Source organism: Pygocentrus nattereri, chromosome 29 (assembly GCF_015220715.1).
Source record: "Pygocentrus nattereri isolate fPygNat1 chromosome 29, fPygNat1.pri, whole genome shotgun sequence".
In the NCBI taxonomy this organism is placed as follows: domain Eukaryota; kingdom Metazoa; phylum Chordata; class Actinopteri; order Characiformes; family Serrasalmidae; genus Pygocentrus; species Pygocentrus nattereri.
In genome coordinates, this window is record NC_051239.1 from 132,501 (window position 1) to 154,554 (window position 22,054).

Consider the following 22,054-nt stretch of genomic DNA (forward strand, 5'->3'; position numbering starts at 1 on the left):
CAGTTATTAGGGCAATAGTACAGACAATATTAGAGTAAATACCGCTTGGCTAGGTCAAGTTGGAGTAAATGCCAGTTGTCATTGGAGTGAATACCAGTTCCTACGTCAAGTTACACTGCTTTGAAAGCCTTTTGCAGAGATATGCTTACCATAACACAGCTTTTGAGATAGTTGAAGACAGAAGCCTTGAGTACAAATATTTCTCCACGGATGATGGAGTAAGGCAGGGTCAGGCTAACAAAGAAGGGCTGGAAGGCAGTGAGCTCAACCTTTGGTGCCACTCCGAATCCAACTGATGAGGTACAAAATGCTCCAGCTGTCCATGAAGTGATGGAGTCCGGGACAGATTTCTTAACCCCCATAATTCCGGAATGCCTGTTGATCCCCCATAAAAAAACGAAGTAATTCAGTAGCTGCTATACATTTTGTGAAAATCTGTCACAAGTCTGCATAAACATACCCCACTCGAACAAGATCCCAAACCCAAGTCTCTGGAAAGAATGTACGGACAGTGTTGGCCGCTTCACTTCCACTATCACTTTCAACTTTATTTTCACTTTCAGGGCCCATTGCAGCAAATGCAACCCTTTCTCTGGCAAAGAGCATGGGTTCCTCCATCATGGCTGTGGATGGAACATGGAATGAAATATTAGACATTTAGCGCAGTTTAAATTAATTATAATTAGGTCATTAACTTGACAGCACTTACGATAGAAGATGGGATCATTGCAATTCACAGGCTTCTTTATTTCAGCATTGGTGAGGATCTTGACTCCAATATCCTGAGAAAAACAAGCAAAAAAAAAGTTTCACAAAGATCCTAACATGAGGCTCTGGCAGCAAAGTTTTCTGTCAAAATAACAATGATTTCTTACTTTAAAGACGTCGTATACGTCGACATTTCTGTTGAAAACAGGAAGAAAACGACGCTTGGATCTTGGTTCCAGTTGAGGAGGCACTGCATCCAGGACAGGAAGAGGCCGTGGCACAAAGACAGGTGGCTCGTGATAGCAAGGGTACGGATCCTCATCAGAAATGGTGTACGGATATCCTGACAACCTCTGGACTGGCAACAAGTTGAAGACCTGGAATCAGATGAGTTCAGACACAGGACTGACACTGATCTCTCAACAACTCTCTGTGAAAGGCAGAGGGCGTCTACTCAAGTCAGTGCCTCACTAAGCAATCACCACGCCCCACTGAACCCACTTCTGTAGTTGCAAGCAGCAAAAAAAGTATTAAAACTTGCACTTTGTATGTGTCTGTGTACATTAATGTGAAAAAAACTACAGACACCACATCAGACAACCTCAAACAGTCTCTGACATCGACTGGGAGAAAGAATTTCCACTCCTCCATGCACAGTTCTTTCAGCTGTGTGAGGTTTGAGGGGTTTCTTACATGCACAGCCTGTTTCAAATTACCCAAAGCACCTCAGTAGAATTAAAATTCTTTGACTTGGTCCAATCAAAGCTCTCTCTTTCTTTCTTTTGAGCCATTTCTTGGTGAATTTACTGAGATGTTTTGGGTCATTGTCATGCTGCATTGTTTAACTCTGCTTCAGCTTCAGTTTTTGGACAGATGGTCTCATGTTTTCCTCAAACACCTGCTAATACAATATTTATAAGATATCTGTATTTATAAATATAAGAATTAATGATGGATTCTATGATGGAGAGCTTGCCAAGCTCTGCTGCAGCAAAGCAGCTCCAAACCATGACATTTCCACCTTCATGCTTCACCATTAGTTTGAGGTTCTTGTGCTTGGTGTAGAAATGTACTGCTCTGTAAAGTGTTAAGTCTCAAATAACTTTAAGTGCTTAGTGACTAAACTACACTAGCGTAGACGTTCATTATGAGAATGAAAACACTTTATATTCCCCTTTGCCTGTACATGAACTGAAGGGAAGGAGATCTCGGTTGGGGGTGTAGACATGTACTGCTCTGTAATGTGTTTAGTGCTGTATTACTTGTCATTATATTCTATATTGTTTATGTTCTATTCATGTTTATTCCTACATGGGCATGTTTGTCACACCTGTTGGCATCAGTCCAGCTATAAAACTGTTAGTCCGATGTGTTACGGGCTGGCCTCCTCCAAAAATCCTCTCTAATGATGTCCCAATCTTCTGCAGCTGATGACGTGCACCTGCATTCTAATTTTAGGCATTTTAAGAAGTAATGAATGCGGTGGTGTCCTTATTTTCTTTATTTGCATTTTGCAAATTATTTTTGACATTGCTTCAGTTTTATTTGTTTAGTTATATTACCTCCCTTTCTCAATACTGAAATGTTTGTTTTCTGCTCTTTTGGCGCTGAAAAATAAATCATTTGGACTCATTAGTACCATTAGCATATAATGAAACGCTTAAGATGTAAACAAAGTCATTCAGAGAGGTTTGGTGTGAAACGCTGTGTTCTAGAGAAACTTACTGAGTCAGAATTGTTCACAGTGGTGGTGATAGGAACCAGATGTCTGAGGGGTTTAACACCTCTAAAAGGTCCCTCACAGAAAGCTATTACACAAAATGGTTAGCTATAAACTGCCTGATGTGTAAAACACTGTTAATCGATAGTTTTCTGACAGAATTGTGGCCTAAAACGTCTTCTTAATCCATTTATTTCAATATATTAGTGGCAGAAGGTTACATGCAGTGTTGTGTGGCAAAATTTTACCATTATCAACATTCCATATAAAAACTCATAGAAGACTCGTGTAGGTTCTCTGGTGGTTCTGGACGGTAAATAAAATGTCTATATTTGTGTTGTAGTCATGGCGACCCCTGGTTCCTATCACTCACCACTGAGTCTGTACAGTGAATCATGTCAGATCAAACCACTCTGAATGGCTTTGTTTATATCTCAACCACTGAATTGTGGAGAAACCTTAAACAAATTCTGTGGAATTCCCCTTTAATGGCTGGTTTGAGTGAACATTAAATAAATGAAAGTTGGTCTCTAACATTCGCACAGCACTGTGGACTGCTATAAACATGTTTTGCTGTGTTGGTTGGTGGCAAATAAAACTAACTGTGGAATAATTTTTGAAAAGGCTTGAGGTGAAGATTTGCAAACGGTCATTATAAAAATGTCCCGATGTCAGGCTTACTTGTCTTTAAAACAAGTTCGTTCCAGTTTGAACTTACAAAGTCAAGGTTCAGCTCGTTCTCTGGTTTCAGCAGCAGTACACTCCGATCGATGGCCTTCACAGAGCACAGTGACCTGGGCTGAGCTTTCAGGACGAGGGACGTCTGACCCCCAGGGAGCTCTGTAGGAGTGGGGAACGTCAAAGACACCTGAGGAACCACAAGAAAGAGCAGACTGTACCACAACTACTTGTTTTAAGCATAATTCCATAAAAGCACACAACTATCTCCATTATTTCTTGAAATAAGTGACAATATTTGCAAATGAAAAAAAAATACTACCTTAAATTGTTTAAAACAAATCAAACATGTCTAGAAAAGCTCTAATATTCCTACAACCATTTCAAAATGAGAAACAGTATATTTAGCCTAGGCCTGATTTAATATCATAACTATTGAAATAATATCTATAATGAATAGATAAGCGACTTAGCGCTAGTTTTGAGACTGATGAAGTGAGACTAGTTAAGGTAACTCACATCCTACAACCAGGGCTGGGCAAAATGCCTTGAAAATGTAGTGATGGCTGAAAATTCAATACACTGTTCTAAATGTATTCTCCATTGTATCCTGTTACAATAAATATAAAAAACAATGCATTCAGAATACATTTAGAGGGCATGTTTATGAGACACATTAGAACAATTTTTTTTAAGTCATCGTTACTTAATGCAGCACACTGTTCCTCACAGCGTCTTTGTGTATTTACTCTGGTAATACGTTTACAGTAAAAATGTGCTTTTCATTTAAATAATGTTCCAGAGATGTTCTTTATTTCCCCTCATCGTCCAGTCATCAGGTCCAGTCAGCATGAGACGAGTTTCCAGGTGGCACGCTTGTGCTTTTAATGGCTTTAAACTGATGTCAGGCTCAGAAAAACGTCCTTCACACGCACTTAAAGGAAGACGTTGTGCTCTGAGACACATAAGCTGGACGTCCGTCCCTCCGCCGTCTAAAGCTCAGAGTATAAAGCTCGTCTCCTCTGCTGACCAGTTTCATCTCCGCCAAGTTGAACGGTTTAAACCTTTCGCTGTGACGCGCCGCGCATGCGCAGAACGTTCTTACACCTTCCGATTGGCGTGTAATCGGATTCAGGTGTTATTCTAATATTTAACGGATTATTTAGAGGTTTATCCACCTCGTTCAATCGGATAGAAATCGTATTCTGAATGGCCTCAATCGGATTAGTCTATTCCGGTTGAGGTGTTCACATGGACGTATTCTATTCCGATTGAGCTATTAGTCGGATTATTAACGGATTATCAGGCTGCATGTAAACGTGGCTATTCAAAGAGTAGTCTGTTCTAAAACACTCCTTATAACTTCTGCGTGAGTGGGCGGGGCTAAACCGCTGACGGCTGAATACACAAGTAGATTTTAACGCACGGGGACATTCAAAACTAAGTTTTTCCAGCTTTTTTCCATTTTTGGACTGTATGGAGGGGGAAGTGAAGAGAAGGCCACATGTTCACACTTCTGATCTCAGGATCTAGAATTAGTAATATCATTACCATGAGACGGCGATCATTGTTACATCGAGATGACACCTGTTTGTTGTTATAATGGCATAAATACCTTGTGATCTTGAAAAAACATCCTCTGTGTTGTAAAAGTGATGTGCATAATTCAAAATCTCGATAAAACAAATGAAAATAAATTGTTTTTATGGAAAAGCTGGATAGAAAAAAATAACTCTATGGCCCTTTAGGACTCCTGTGGTTCCATGATACCGGCCTTTTAAAAGGAACAGAATAATCTAGCACTTTTGTAAGATGAATAATCTGATCAGAGCGTTGAATTTCCTGTCCTCACCTTGTTGGTCAGGCACAGCTGAATGGGGAAATCCCTGCTGTCGGCCACGGCCTCTCCGCTCGGGAGCACAGTGTACACCACCACCTGAGCATACGGAGCCAAAGTATCAATCTTCTGCAGTAAAAACTTCAGCTTCCCTTTGTTCTCTGTCAAGACAGAAAGTGAGGGAGAAACACAGTGTGTATAGTGTGTATGCTCAAATGATGTTTTCTTTCTAAGTAGAAACAAGACACAAGCCTGCTAACACATAAGCCTGTTTATGGGGTAATAAAGTGTTGGATTAGTCCAGCATTTATTCATTTTAAATGTTATAATATCTTGTTGTGGATGAAGAGTAAGTTAAACTGACCTGATCCTCTTTTCATGGTTGCTGAAAGACGTCCGTACTGAGCCAAGCTGCCTTTGGACATCACCTGCACAAACAGGTATGGGGTTAATCAGTTACTCAAGCTGTTAATCCAATGTACAGCTATTCTAGGGGGGAACAAAACCTCACATCTCAACAAACCTCAAATCAAGACTGTATCTGTTAATGTAAAAAGATTTAGGATGATTTCTTCCAATACTGCTTTGTTCTTCATGACATTCTCAATGTTAATATGTTTTAATGGTCAATTCCTTCCGGCAAACTTTAGTTCCGTAACAAGCAGCTTGTTGATACATCAGAGCACAGCTGGCAGTTCGTTCTCCAGCTTCTTACATTAAATTCCCAAACTGTCATCACCACTGAGCAGCTTTTTGTTTTTTATTGCATCAGTTTTATAGCTCAGCCTGATTTGGTCAGATCACACGCTTGGCGAGTGGTATTGGGTTCATTTCTGGCTGATTCCAGGTGGTTTAGCTGTTCTTCTGTCACAGCTGCTCAGTGGTGATGACAGTGTCTGAATTTAGTCTCGTCTCATCTTCAGAGTCGGACCAAATCGGCTGATCGGTCAAATGTGATCTTAAAAGTGTCCGTTTTCTGTTTGCGCACAAAGTAAGAGGTAAAAACCTTCAAATCCTACAGCTGTCAAAATCGCTGCTTAGCAACAGCGTCTCAGCGGAGTGATACTGTGTTTGTGAAGAATTGAGTTTTGGGGGGAAAAAAAGTCTGTTCATAACATCAAATCAGAGATTGTGCCTTAAACGGTGCAGATGTGTGTTCTCTGTAAAGGATGTGTTAACTTATTTACACTTCGCAGCACTAAAGGTGCACACACTGTAAATCTGCAGTTTGATACACATTTGGAAGACATATGTAAAAACATTTCTTTAGCAGGTACCATGTAGAAGAAGTCCAGGGACCACCGGCGTGGTTCAAACCCTTTGCCCTGTATGATGTACTGAGCCTCCACAACGGCGGGTTTAGCACAGCTGAACGCGTCTGATGAAGGCTGCAGCTCCAGGAAGCTTTGGCTCTTTGAGTAGAAGGGCTGGACCCAGAGGTACGCAGTGGGATAATACGGTGGGCGCACATTATCAGTGCTTTCATACGGTTCCTGCACCTTTTGATATGAAGCCTGTTTAAGAACACAGAAGGAAAACTGTGTTAAGAGGCGGCACCCTGGAACACTGCTGTACAGACTGCAGCTAGAAAAAGGACAGAAAACGTACATTAAGGCAAAACACTACAGGCACCAAGGACAATTAGTGTTCTCCTACCTTTAACTCATAAACATGTAGGCAGAAATACAAACACTACTTCTGAAAGGTTTTGTTAAGTCAAATTAAAAATTTGCTTATAGTTACAAAACACAATCAAGTTGGTCAGATATTCAACGTCATTTCTTTGTACCTTTGTCAGTTAAATAAGGTTTAAGAGAAACCTTTAAAAAGAAGGGGGCTCATTAGTAGAGAAAATGACTACGTAGAACCATGAACACTCAAAGAACCCTTTACATGCTTAGAGGGTTCTTTGTGTAGTGAAATGGTTTTCAGATTGATGGGAAATGTGTTGTATATGGAGGTCTATACAGGATGGTTTTGAAAAGGGTTCTATATAGCACCAGAAAGGGTTCTTCCATTGTTACAAGGTTGATACCCTTTTGGTGCTACATGGTCTGTAGAGTGGTTGACATTCAATAAAAGAGCATGTGCATGACTCCAGCATCTTATTCCTCTCTGACCCACAATATAAAATAAAAATATAGAATTATGTCTAAAAGTTGTGTCGTGTAGAGTTACCTTACATATAGAACAGTATAGAATTAAATCTCAGCAGCCACAGGGACTTCAGGGCAAACTGGCTGAACTATTCTTAGGTTATAGAAGCGTGTACTAAAACTTTGGGCCTGCTGGTGGGCCTGGCCATTTAAGGGGCCAGGGCCTTTCACAGTAAAGTTACAATGAAGCTGTATACTGAATCTCACAGTCACACCATAAAATTAACTTCAGCCACAAGACCTAAAGACTTCCCTCACCTCCAAAGAAACTGACTCCGAGCCCCACAGAAGTGTGTTTAGGCTGAAGGGGGCAGTACCGTTGACATCTGTGATTAGTGTCCAGGTCACATTTTTATTGTCTCTGTACTTCACAGTTAGAAACACTGGTGCACCTTTGACAGGAGTGGAGTCTGGACCAGTAACGCTAACCTAATAAAACAGGAGACAAACGTCATGAACACAGACTGAAAAACACACAAACCAAAAGATGAGCTTCTGTGGGTGTTTTAATAAATCAAGGTAGGACAAATGTCAGTTATTTAGATCAAAGCAATCTTTAACCATGTGACTTTTTAATAAAAAAGCATAACATAATGACAACATGTAGCTGCAAACTAAAGCTGACCACTACAGCTGGGCGATATGGCCATAACCGTTATCACGATAAACAAAATTCATATCAGTCGATATCGATACATATCATTCGATAAAACGTCAAATCATTATTTCGTAAGTTTAAAGGCTGATTTTTGCAGATTTTTTAAACTATCCTTTATGGTCAGAGCTTGACAAACACTCACCAAACAGTGGAACGTCTCACAGATCTGTCATGGAAGAGTGGGAGAGAGTGTCTGGTGAGCTGTTTCTACCAGCTGGAAAAGCTCAGCCTCAGTTTTTGTGATAGTCATAATTTAAGAAAGAAAAGATTATTTTAGCTGCCTGGTGACGAACGCTCGGCTATCCAGTTATAAATGCTGAATCAGCAGCCAAAAACTGCTCAACTGTTTAGTTTCTCAACGACGTCAAATTAGTACGAACAGCAAACATTTGCTGGTTCGGCAGGTCAGTGACGGATCACACCGTCTTGCTGCCGTCACTCCTACCACATTAATATCAGAGCATATCACAGTACTCAAACACCAGCTGGCAGTCGACTGGGTTTCTCTACTCTATCGTAGTAGTTTGAGAGGCAGACTGCAGTATATCTGCTGCTCACTGTGTAAAAGCATTAACTGCGATGTGAATCTCTCACACCAGACAAAGGAGTCCTCCTTTTAAGTATGTTTAAACTGAAAACGGTGCTTTTTTGTCATTTGTTACAGAATCCTCAACTCGCTGTGTTGAGCGATAGCGCTCCTGCTTTCCAGTGCCTCACAGCTTCCTCTGTATGTTTTCGTTTAAATCAGCGCTGTAACTCACATGAACCACTTCTTACTTTCACTTTCAGTGCTTGGGAATGCACTAATGCTAAAATATGACTGAGTGCTGTAAAGCTGCTTAGCATGTATGGAAAGAGGGGCGTTCACCAGCACTTTTGATAGAACATGGGAGTGTGAGAACGGTGCATTATGTCAAAAATTTATCGGACAGATCTTATTGTTCTATCGAAGATAATTGTTCTATCGTGATAATTATCGTTATGGTTTTATCGCTCAGCCCTTCTTACCACATTATTACAAGTTTTTAAAGGGTCTTTCCACTTATGCATCTTCCTTTATTACCTTTCCTCTGTAGTTCATCCCAAGCTTAAAGGCCTGAGGAGCATCCACAAAGTTAATTGTGACAATGTTACTAGTGACAGTCATGCTGCCAAACCCCTTCAGGACCACCCCTGGAGAGGGAACACAGAACTGTTGGATGACTGTGTTTATTTGGAGCTCATTTATTCAACACTGACATTAAACAGAGTGATGTTGAGAATTTACCAGTGCCAGATTCCTCCACCTCACAATTCACGCTGATAACGTCTTCATACTGTGTTTCCGTCACCGCGAACTCCAATAGATTCAGAACAGTAGAGCCACAGCCCGTCTCATCAGTCTGAGAAAAACAGAGCAGAATGTCCAACACATTGACGTATATCATATATTTTCAATACCACATCAAGTGTATATGTACTTGACTAGCCATACATATACACTATAAAATACAATTTAAACATTATTTATATAATATTATTATTATTTATTATATTATACTAATCTTAGAAAAAAAGGTAGTGACTCTCTTGTAAAAACCCTTCAACTAGTAGTAGTAACTCTCTTGTAAACTTCAAGAGTACATCTTAGTGCCTTTAGTCAGGGATCATAGCTGAACCATAATCCACTGAAATGATACTGACTCCACACACCCCGTCTCCACTCCAGGCTTTTATTCTATTGTTCTGTTTTAAGTCATTTATAAGACATTTACAATGTTTTTATCTTAATGCAAAAAAAATGCCTGCACAGAACCTTTATTTCTAACAGTGTGTAGAGCATCAAAACAGGTTCTATGACTCGTATTTGGTGCTTTATTGAACTTTTTTGAAAAGAACTACATACAATGAGTATAACAATAACAACAGCATCCCAACAAAGAACAGAGATTTCCTCAAACCAAATTCATATCTAAAGTTGCATATATTGTTCAGAAATATTTTTTCGGTGCTCTCTTATGAAATTTTGACTGCAGGTATAACTTTGTTGACTAACCGTCATGGAGTATGTTTTGCAGATGTCCAAGTTAGTCTGGTTGATTTGAGGCCTGATCCACCAGAAGATGAAGTGTTTACGGCACACCTCCGCCTTTACAGAGCCACTCACAGGCTTTCCATAAGTATAGCTGCCAGCATAGGAAACAAAAAAGGTACAATGGGAGTAATGAACACATCGCCACTGATCACTGCAGCAGCTAGCACGTCCATAGGAATCTCACAGAACACATACATAACATATTAAAGTGCACAGAGAAGGGATTTTAAACTTAGCTATAAATATTAAATGTAAAAACAATAACAAACACTTTACAGTCATGTTTATTATGCATTATGAATTGTTAATGTAACTCTTGAAACAGCTGTATGCAAAAGTTTGGACACTCCTGGTCAAATTTCATGTATTTACTGATTTACTAGGTGAAATTATGTTAACACGTCCTCTGTAGAGACACACTTCTGCACATTTGAATGCACATTGGCTGAATTAAAGGTATCAGGGATGGTGAGGGGAGGATTCTAACATTAAATATGGCCTGTATAAAAAGTTCTAGCACATTTTATATGTTGTATTTTTTACAATGTGTTAAAAATAGAAATTGTGCATTACAATTACTTCAAAAATGCTGTGTGCGCCCTCTAGAGGATGACCTATTTCACAAAACATGTATTTTGACCAGGGGTGTTCAAACTTATGCATACCTACGTTAATAGCATTTATAACATATGATTTTAGTGCCAAATATACTCAGTCCAGTCTGGCGTAGTGCATCCCACAATTTCCTTTAACAACTTAGAAATGAATTCTGTCAGAAATTAAACAGCATGGCTTTAATATTTTGGTCACACTTTATTTGGATGGTCACCTGTAGATGATAATTATATTAATATCAAACTCCCTGGTGATACTCAGTTGATTATCAACAACCTTATGGTTAACGTTAGGTTTAGGAGTAGGTGTAGGCTTTGCCTTGAGGTTAGCATTAAGGTTAGGTTTTGGGTAAGGGACAGATTTAATAGAATGTTTCACACGCAACTTCCAGTTGCATTTCATAGACATTTAGTTGAATGTTAGTTAAAAATAAGACTAAACAGGGAGTTAAAAACAGGGAGATTCACTTGAAAGGGGCCCCGAATATTCTGTAATAACTCTAGCTAGGATGAAGCAATCAAAACAAAACAATGCGCAATGTGCTCCTCAGTATATGGAGCTTTGAACAAGTCAGGATGCCCCTGCGCCAGAGAGACACCAGACAGCCGTTGCAACGTTTAATCGCCGTTAACGGGGGTATCCCCCGTATCTCTTCATGTGTCTGGCAAAAAATGGAGATCACTTGCAGCATCGCATGTAACGCAACTGAATACAAACACGTATGTAGTATGTAGCGTATTATTTTGGTTCAAATTGCTTCACCCTAATGGGAGTTACAACAGAATATTCGAGGCCTCTTTCGAGTGAATCTCCCTGTGGAAAGCATCTAATTTTATATTAGAATACCTTGAATGTTACTTTTATGGAGAAACAGGTCTCATTCACCAACCACTCTTAAGAAGAAATGTCTTCCTAAAACTCATTTATGCAGTTTGCACTAACTTTCTGTGTCAGGTGCAATACTCGCCTTCGTCACCAGAGGTCAGCCTCACGAGTATTAAGTTGCTCCTTAACACTAGTCCTCCTGAGATTTCAAGATCCTCAGGACATCACCCCTCCTTCTTGCCAGCAATTAGCAGGACCATACATCACCCTTTATTATGTTAATTCACAGAGGAGGACTGAGACAGCAGCTCTGTGGTGCACACAGAAAGTCTAATCCTACTACTAATATCCTCTGCAAATATATAATATTCTGCTAAATGTTTGTTGTATATCAGATTATTTTTTTTTGTATCTGATTTGATCAGAATAATGTTGTTTAGCACCACATGTATTTGTTTCATCCTCTTATTGCCTTTATTGAGTATATTCTGTCTAGAGTAGCTTCAAACTGTAGTTTATTTTGTTATGTAGTGGGACTCATTAGTGAAATAGTCGTCTGTATGTCATCTGCTACGTGCAATTGAATTAGATAGATAGATAGATAGATAGATAGATAGATAGATAGATAGATAGATAGATAGATAGATAGAGAGATTCAATTTTTCTTTTCAGCTAGAGGTATGGAGCCACAGATTTTCTTGTTTATGCATGTCATTAGCGCCACACATTTACATCAGTGAACCATTATCACGGGTCCATATTATCGCCTTTCACATTGTTGCCGGATACATGTCATTAGCGCAGTATTGGCGTTATGTATGAAGCGCCACGGATTTACATTAGTATGAGCTACTGTGGGCGTGTTCTTCAGAGTTATGATAAAAGCAGAAACACAAATGCAGGTGAATTACATTTTCCCTACTATCCTGTGTGGAGAAGACTGAAAGCACTATGGCAAGCCAGAGGATGTACACCGCTAAAGAAGTTTTGGCTATCCTTACCAACGTGGACAGCTGTGAGTCCGATGGGGGGGAGGAACTCTCCCGTACTTATGAAATTACCAGCGATTCTGTCGAGTACAGCATAAAATAGAATAAACAGCGCTTACACGAATTGAAACACAGAACCGAAAGTGTTCGATGACGAAAATATCATTATATATTATAGTAAAAGAAATGTACAAAGAGCGAGATTCAAACTGTAGGTTTTTTTTACTGTTTAGCGGGATTCATTAGTGAAACAGTCGTCTCTACGTCTGCTGCTGCTACGTGCGCTTGAATTTTAACTTTTGAAACACGGGTCTACAAATTTTCTGCCGCTTGTTGTAGGATCGGTAACATATACAGTCCACTTGTAACTTCAAGTTTACCTTGAAGTTGTATCACGTTCGTTGCTTTGGGAGTTGTATGAGCTCGTGGTGGGCATGGGGGGTTTCCACTTCCACCGCACTCCATATCATTACCAAGACAATGGGCGTTAATCGCTTCACAGCAGGGGAGTGGGCTACATGGTCGCCCCAGTGTTAATGACATCTTGACATCTTTCACCTGCAGCTCATTAACCCCATTTACAAGGACCTTCACTCACACTGGACCGAAGTATTGCCATTGTTTGTTCTTATCTACTGGCTTGCCTGGACCCTTTTCTTTGCCTGGTTTTTTTGGTACCTTTGCTGTGTTGTGGCCTATTCTCTCCTGTTTTTTTGCTCTTTAGACTGTGTGGACCGTCTCTGACTCTGATTCTGATTGATTCTTGTGATATCTACTACCTGTAAAAACAAAATCTACACACACTCAAGAGCACAAAGGTGTGAATCTGACCTGGACTTTTTCTTAGGACCTTTCTCAAGAACACATTTAAGAAGATATTGGTGAATGAGGCCAGCAACAGCAACAAAATAAATTTATGATTGCAGGTGTTTCAGAACATTTAGGCTAATTTAAACATCACTTACTTGGCACAAATTTTCAGAGTGGCCTGCTTGTCCAGAACCGTTACGACTGGAGGAAGATTGACAATCACCTCAAACTTTGGTAGAACTGCAAAACAGGGCAAAAATAATTTAGAAGAAACTCGATTAATAAAGTCTAATATTAATTTATGAGGAATCTCTTAAATTGTTTAAAAACAACACATAAAGCTGTGGTTGCTTGTACGTGGAAATGACACAAATTTTGGAACAGTGTCATAATAGATGCTGAATAATTCATGGCAAATACATTTTAGTAAATACTGAATAATTTATAGTAGATACTAAATTTATATTAGATACTGAAAAACTCCCAGGACATACTGAATGATTCACAGTAGATGCTGAATAATTTATAATAGATAGTAAATAATTCATAGTTGATACAGAATTATTTATTGCAGATACTGAATAAATCACAGTAGATACTGAATAATTAACACAAAATATAACACTGAAATGTCATATTAATATACATTATGACAAATTATATTATGTATAACAAATTAAAAATTAATTAATTCCTTATAATAAAATGGGACACTGTGATAATTAAACACAACGTCTGAATAATCAAGCTCATTTCTTGGTCTGACCGTATTCCCTGATTTCAAAGTCTTGGCTGGTCGCCTGATCTTTGGTGTTCCAGGCAGTGATGATGTAGGACCCCTGTTCGGCCTCTGCGTTCATGGGATAGGACAGATCCAGGAAGCCGCTGACCGTCGACTGGTTCAGCCACTGACCAATACGGTTGGAGTTAGGGTCCTAAAAAAAAACACACATTACACTACAGGTCTTCAAAACTCCCAGAAACAGTGAAGCACTTTAATTAGAAAACTGCAGCATTTTTTTTTATTATTAAAAATTAAAATTTAATAATAACATTAATCCTTATTATCATCAATTCACACAACAGCTTGTGTACATGTTCATGTAAATGTAGCAGCTCAATGTGCTTAAGCATCTGAAGGTTAAAAAAAACTAATAGTAATAAAACTGAAAATAAAATGAAGTGAAACAAAACAAGGAACACAAAATGAAACCTAGATAGATGGATTGTCGAGTCTGTAGGCTCGTAGAGTTGATGACTGCACCATACCTGCAGCTCTATTGTTGGGAACTGAAAGAAAAGAAAAGCAAAGCGTTTATATTCAGCAGTATAGTGAGTTACTCTCTGCACACAGTTTAGTTTAGAATTAAAGAAATGACTGGATTTGTCGTACGTTCTGCTCGTAGGTGAGAAAACTGGTATCCAGAGAGACGATGCGGAATCTGACTGTGGAGAAAAATACATACATTACTTATAAATATCAAAAAGAAGGTGGAGCAGCTTGTTTATAAAGAGAAGAGAAATTCCACCAATTTTTCAAATGATCTGCATAATTCGGTGTTGAGGTGTAAACAGTCATTCAGAATGCTTTGGTGGAAATTGTAGAAGCTCAGATGTCTTTACAGTGGTGGTGATATTAACCCGGGGTCGCAATAACTACAACACAAATAAAGCCCAGTCTTTGTTTATGTTTAAACTACTTCATTATGCGGAAAATTTGGAAAAATTGGTGAAAAATTGGTGGAAACTGATTTCGTAATTTCACTCATGTTACTGTAAAATACTTTGTTCACATGTGCATTTAGATCTGTCTGTTCGTCATGAAACATTCACACGATGTAAAAAAACACCTGCCTGATTTTCACGTTGACCAAAAAAATAAACAAAAGAAATGAATAAGGCAGCTGGTTTTCTTGCGATACCTGTTTGCCCAGGTTTGTAGATGGGTTTGTCTGTCTGAATGATGGTCAACAGAGTGGGAGGTCTGATGAGGATCCACGTGGTGTCGTTCAGAAATGTACTTCCTCCACTGACCTGAACGTTAATGGAAGCCTCCGACTCAATGCTAACACCAGGAACCTGAAGAAGAGCAAAAACACAATGGAAAAATGAAGTCATCCACCTTTACGACCTCTACTCCTTGCATCTTCACCTTTCCACCTGCCTCCCTCTCATTCACACACATGTATTCCGTCTTGTCTCTACTGACCTTCATTCCTCTCCTCTCCAGTGCAAACCTCCACCTCTCCAGATTCTCCTCCACCTGCTCTCTACTCTCACCACAGATTACAATGTCATCTGCAAACATCATGGTCCATGGAGCCTCCTGCCTGACCTCATCTGTCAACCTTTCCATCACCATTGCAAACAAGAAGGGGCTCAAAGCTGATTCCTGATGTAGCCCCACCTTCACCTTGAAACCATTTGTCACTCCAACTGCACACCTCACCACTGTCTCACTATCCTCATACATGTCCTGCACCACCCTAACATACTTTTCAGCTACACCTGACTTCCTCATACAGTACCACAGTTCCTGTCTTGGCACCCTATCATCTGCCTTCTCTAGATCCACAAAGACACAATGCAGCTCCTTCTGACCTTCTCTGTACTTCTCTACCAACACTCTCAACGCAAAAACTGCATCTGTGGTTCTCTTTCTGGGCATGAAACCAAACTGCTGCTCACTGATCTGGACCTCTCGCCTTCGCCTTGCTTCAACAACTCTTTTCCATACCTTCATGGTGTGGCTCATCAACTTTATACCTCTGTATACCTCCTCCTTCAGCTTCCACCATCTAATCTTTGGCTCTGTCTTCACTCTCTTCCTCTTCTTTGTTTCTAATCTCATTCTACAGACAACCACCCTATGCTGCCTTGCTACACTTTCCCCTGGCACCACTTTACAATCTCCAATCTCCTTTAGGTGGCATCTCCTGCTAAGGATATAATCCACCTGTGTGCACCTCCCTCCACTCTTGTATGTCACCCTGTGTTCTTCCCTCTTCTGAAAATACGTGTTCACCACAGCCATTTCCATTCTCTCTGCAAAATCTACAACCATCTGACCTTCTGCATTTCTGTCTTTCACACCATACATACCCAGCACCTCTTCATCCCCTCTGTTCCCTTCACCAACATGTCCATTGAAGTCTGCACCAATCACTAATCTCTCCTCTCTAGGGACACCATCTACCACTTCATCCATCTTACTCCAAAATTCCTCTTTCTCCTCTAACTGACAACCAACCTGTGGTGCATATGAACTGACCACATTCAAAATTACACCATCAACCTCCAACTTCAGGCTCATGATCCTGTCTGACACTCTCTTTACATCCAGAACACTTTTCACAAGCTGTTCCTTTAGGATTATCCCTACTCCATTTCTCTTCCTCTCTACACCATGATAGAACAGTTTGAATCCACCTCCAATGTTCCTGGCCTTGCTTCCTTTCCATCTGGTCTCCTGGACACACAGAATATCTACCTTCCTTCTCTCCATCATGTCTGCAAGCTCTCTGCCTTTACCAGTCATTGTCCCTATGTTCAGAGTCCCTACTATAACCTCCACACTCCTGCCTTTCCTTCTCTCTCGCTGCCGTCTAACCCGCCTTCCTCCTCTCCTCTTTGATGGTCTTCAACCTACAGTAGTCCAGCACCCTGCTGGTCAACAGCACCGGAGGCGGTCGTTGTTAACCCGGGCCTCGACCGATCCGGTATGGCATCATATTTGTGATCCGCATGATAGTTTTGGCACAAGTTTTACGCCGGATGACCTTCCTGACGCAACCCTCACCATTTATCCGGGCTTGGGACCGGCAGCAGAAGTACACACAGTACACCCCTAATGGCTGGTTTAGAAAAATCTAATTACTCTCTTTTAATTAATATAAAAGTTAGAAATGCTGTATGAATGTTGCTAAAACTTCAATGTGTATCATTCACATCCCAGTTTCTTATCTGAACTTTGATTTGCAAAATTTTCAATTCAGTGTTTTTTGTGATGTCACAATATCCAACTCATTTACATGTTTCAGCTTATTAGGCCTAATAGTTAATTAGGCCTTTCCAGTTTTATTCAGCTATAATATGGTGCGATACATGCCAGCCAATCAAAACAAAGCTTATTTACATACATCAGTCTTAAAGGCATCATAGCAGCCTGTTTTAGGAGCGGTAGGAACACGTTCAGTTTATAAATGAATTATGCTGTTTTGGTACACAAAACACACATCATGTTCAGACCTCAAGGGGGGGATTAAAGTTAACCACAAGAAAAATTTAGTGTAAGGGCCTTTTATGGAGTTTAGAAACTGAGTTACTGACCTTTTAAAAAAGCGAAGTATAATATCAGTATAATACCAATATGTAATATCAGCAAAAGTATGATGCAGTGTGAATAAAGAAATATTAAAGCAGGGATGGGAGTGGGTAATGGAGTACAGTCCATATGGAAGGCACTGAAAACCACAAACTTCATTTTTACAAAAATTAGACAGTGCAAAAAACAGTATCACAATATTGTGATATTATTATGGCATTACAAAAGTCTGATTCCATTGACTTAAAAGTAGTTTGTTTTCCTTCTCCTGTAAAGTTACCATTTTGGAGATACTAGGTTTTCTTCCAACAACAGTGAAATACATATTCATCTTGTCCACCTTGTAAAGTCAGAGACGACAGCTCATCTGCTGCTGCACAGTCTATGTTGGTCATCGTCTAGTCCTTCATCAGTGGTCACAGGACGCTGCCCACTGGACGCTGTTGACTGGATACTTTTGGTTGGTGGACTAATCTCAGTCCAGCAGTGACACTGAGGTGTTTAAAAACTCCAGCAGCACTGCTGTGTCTGATCCACTCAGACCAGCACAACACACACTAACACACCACCACCACGTCAGTGTTACTGCAGTGCTGAGAATGACCCACCACCCAAACAGTACCTGCTCTGTGAGGGTCCATGGGGGTCCTGACCACTGAAGAACAGGGTAACAGAGTATCAGAGAAACAGATGGACTACAGTCTGTAACTGTAGAACTACAGAGTGCAGCTATACAGTAAGTGGAGCTGATAAGATGGACAGTGAGCGTAGAAACAAGGAGGTGGTCAGAATGTTATGACTGATCGGTGTTTGAGTGTGTGTGTGTGTGTGTGTGTGTGTGTGTGTGTGTGTGTGTTTTACAAAATTTTCTGTTCACGCTCTAAGCAAAAAAAGGCTTCTACATGCCTTGTTAACACATCCAGTTTAAGTGGGCAGTTTTATCTATTAATTTTCCTAAAGAACCTTGGAGAACCCTTTCTAAGGTTGCAGCTGATTCTAGTTTAATATGAAGGACACGCTGGTAAACTGTTGAGTCTTTATAGTGAGCTATGACCGTTACTGACCTTGAAGGGAAGGCACTGAAAGAAGTTCTTTCTGATGGCGTTCTGCTTCAGGAGCATCCTGCTGTTCTGGTTGTGCTCCAGCGTCACCACCAAAGACAGTGGTTTTCGGAGGGGGTACACATTAATACACAGCCTCTCTGTTGTGCCCCCTAATGGCTGGGACGTGACGGCCAACATGTAAATGCTGAATTGGGGACAAGAAAGAGCGTGAATTCATAGAAAAGCTTGAAAAATATGTGCTACAAGCAACTATGAGACACCATACAATTGCTGTCATGCTAGCTGGTGGCTTTTAGCTTTTCACTAATGGTTATTAATGTAAAAGAAAAGGGAGTGGAAGTTAATTGAAGGAACATCTTAAAGAAACGTGAACATGCCTAAAAAGGAAAACAAGCCATAAGCCACTAGATAAATCCAATTCTATTAATATTTATGGGTAGTTAATTTAGCACTGTGTGAGTTAATTCAGGCTACTTAGTGACTACAAGCTTCCCCAGAAGAGCTTTTCACTTACATTCTTTGTTAATAACTGAACAAGAATGAGAAGTTAGTTTATTAGAGGAACAGCTTGAACAAACATGACAATGTGGCTAACAGACATTGAACGCAAGACAATATCCAATATTTTTTTGATTGGCCAGCCCAGCTTGAAAAACCAGTATAGACTAGAAAGGCTGGTCACCAGTAAAACGCTCGCTTTTGGATGCTGGTATACTGGCCAACCAGCATTAGCCAACTGGAAGACCAGCTAAACCAGTATCAGACCAGCACTGGACAAGCTGTGCCATTTTTCAACAATGGTTTAGCACAAGATTGCGTTGTGCGTGTCACTGTTGTTAGAAGAAAACCTCGTATCTCCAAAATGACAACTTCAAAGGAGAAGGAAAAAACATACATTACTTTCAATGTAAGTCAACGGAGCCAGAATTTTTTTATTTGGGGCCGTTTATTTATTATTCTTGGCAACTGAACAAGAATTAGAGTGTTTATTAAAGGAACAGCTCAAAGAAATTAACATGGCTAACATGTTAACATGGCTGATAAACCATGAGCGCAAGCTGACAGCCAGTAGTTCAGTTCAGTTCACACTGCTTTTCTTGCATGTTTAGCACCAGTTTGCACTGTGCAAATGCAGTCATGATGATTGACTGGCTATTAGGCTCCACAAAGGAGCCGTTCAGTTTTTCCTTTTTAGCAACTGAACTGCTCCAAATTATCGATTCAGTTTAAATTCCAGTCTTTTATGTAAAAGTTTTGGCACCCTGGTCAAATGACCCGTGGTGAGTGTGAATAAGTCGACACATCCTCTACAGAGAACACACTTTATATATTCCAATGCACAATTACTGCTATGTGCTGCAAGAGGTGCAGGCAATGCAGCCCATGCAACAGCAACACATTTTACGTCCCCCCCCCCCCCCCCCCCCCAAAATGTTAAACCCAGCAAATCAATAAAAACTGCACTAAAACCTAAAAAATCGATTTTGTGTTTGTTCCCTGTAAAAATGTTGACTTATTTTTACTCAAAAATCAAGAAAATATGCAATGTGACAATGGAATTGAAACTTTTGCTTGAAATTAAATTTCTACCCAGTTCTGCTAATGAAAAATCTCAAGCTAATAAGAGAAGAAATGAAGGTTCTTACGGTTCATCAGAGAGATCTGCTACAGCGCTGTGGAGGAGGAGCAGCACGGCAGCTATCAGTGAAGGAACCATCATCCTGGACTAGAGATGTCCACAAAACTAATGATCTGAGAGCAGTCGCTGTACATAAAAGCCCTCCGACGACACACCACCCACCTCTAACAATGGAGGAAGGTCAGAGTTTGCTTTGAGTTCAGACAGACGGCCTTGCACCGCGCATTTGTCTAGAAAAGACTTTATCAGCTCATAAAAATGAGATAACAAGCCAAAACACTAAGGATCACTCTCATTACCTTCTCTCTAGAAACATTACACTAACTAAACTTCAGCAGGTCTGACCACCCTCACTGAAATAACATGTTTACACATCCTAAACAGAGAACACACTTAAATAAGAGATTTTCTGCTAATTTAATTCCAGTATACAATTCCTATTTATTGGCTGAGTTTAAACACATTGAAAACAAAAGTATATATGCATAAAAATGCACCATGACTTTTGCACAAGTCACATTTTAGATTTTTTTTCCACCAGTGCGTTAAATTCAGTAAATAAACTGTAAATGTGCATTAAAATGGTGCAGAAGTGCGGTCTTTGTACAGGATGTGTTTACTTATTTACACGCTATTTGACCAGGGGTGACCAAACGTTTGCATACAACTATATATATATATATATATATATATATATATATATATATATATATGCTATAACAGCTTCAACTCTTCTGGGAAGGCTTTCCACAAGGGTTAGGAGTGTGGTTATGGGAATTTTTGACCGTTCTTCCAGAAGCGCATATGTGAGGTCAGACAATTATGTTGGACGAGAAGGCCTGGCTCGCATTCTTCACTCTAATTCCTCCAAAGGTGGTCAGGATTGGTCAGGACTCTGTGCAGGCCAGTCAAGTTCTTCCACACCAAACTGGCTCATCCGCGTCTTTATGGATCTGCTTTGTGCACTGGTGTTCAGTCATGTTGGAACAGGAAGGGGCCGTCCCCAAACTGTTCCCACAAAGTTGGGAGCGTGAAATTGTCCAGAATCTCTTGGTGCTGAAGCTTTAAGAGTTCCTTTCACTGGAACTAAGGGGCCGAGCCCAACTCCTGAAAAACAACCCCACACCATGATCCCCCCTCCACCAAACTTTACACTCAGCACAATGCAGTCAGACAAGTACCGTCTCCTGGCAACCACCAAACCCAGACTCGTCCAACAGATTCCCAGACGAAGAAGCGTGATTGGTCACTCCAGAGAACTCGTCTCCACTGCTCTAGAGTCCAGTGGCAGCGCTTTACTCCACTGCATTCCACGCTTTGCATTGCGCTTGGTGATGTAAGGCTTGGATGCAGCTGCTCGGCCATGGAAACCCATTCCATGAAGCTCTCTATGCTGTTCTTGAGCTGATCTGAAGGCCACATGAAGTTTGGAGGTCTGTAGTGATTGACTCTGCAGAAAGTCGGTGACCTCTGCTCACTATGCCCCTCAGCATCCGCTGACCGCTCTGTCATTTTACGTGGCCGACCACTTCGTGGCTGAGTTGCTGTCGTTCCCAATCGCTTCCACTTTGTTATAATCCCACTGACAGTGGACTGTGGAATATTTAGTAGTGAGGAAATTTCACGACTGGACTTGCTGCACAGGTGGCGTCCGATCACGGTACCACGCTGGAATTCACTGAGCTCCTGAGAGCGACCCATTCTTTCACTAATGTCTGTAGAAGCAGTCTGCAGGCCGAGGGGCTCGGCTTTATACACCTGTGGCCACGGAAGTGACTGGAACACCTGAATTCACTGATTTGGATGAGTGAGTGAAAACTTTTGGAAATGTAGTGTATCAGTAACGCCACTCAGCAGAACACAGAGAGGAAGCGTAGGTGTTTGTTTTCATTATACTGAGGGTTATCTTGTTCCTGCCTGTTTATACTTAAGCTTACCTTGGTTGGCACCAATGAAC

The 22,054-nt window shown here is 40.5% G+C and overlaps 1 protein-coding gene across 1 annotated transcript in view; it reads right to left on the reverse strand.

The window, feature by feature from the left end:
* LOC108410874 (alpha-2-macroglobulin-like protein 1) overlaps positions 1-22,054 on the reverse strand; it is a 50,188-nt gene that overhangs the window by 21,165 nt on the left and 6,969 nt on the right. The window contains exons 2-19 of the mRNA XM_037536068.1: positions 18,459-18,642; positions 14,993-15,149; positions 14,464-14,516; positions 14,340-14,360; positions 13,837-14,005; positions 13,226-13,310; positions 9,793-9,922; positions 9,025-9,139; positions 8,821-8,930; positions 7,358-7,528; positions 6,221-6,457; positions 5,308-5,371; positions 4,959-5,104; positions 3,147-3,296; positions 876-1,085; positions 710-782; positions 461-623; positions 150-375 (exon numbers count right to left, since the gene is read on the reverse strand). Of these exons, the coding sequence (XP_037391965.1) occupies positions 150-375; positions 461-623; positions 710-782; positions 876-1,085; positions 3,147-3,296; positions 4,959-5,104; positions 5,308-5,371; positions 6,221-6,457; positions 7,358-7,528; positions 8,821-8,930; positions 9,025-9,139; positions 9,793-9,922; positions 13,226-13,310; positions 13,837-14,005; positions 14,340-14,360; positions 14,464-14,516; positions 14,993-15,149; positions 18,459-18,635 (2,457 nt within the window). The 5' untranslated portion in view covers positions 18,636-18,642. The remainder of the gene's footprint in view (positions 1-149; positions 376-460; positions 624-709; positions 783-875; positions 1,086-3,146; positions 3,297-4,958; positions 5,105-5,307; positions 5,372-6,220; positions 6,458-7,357; positions 7,529-8,820; positions 8,931-9,024; positions 9,140-9,792; positions 9,923-13,225; positions 13,311-13,836; positions 14,006-14,339; positions 14,361-14,463; positions 14,517-14,992; positions 15,150-18,458; positions 18,643-22,054) is intronic.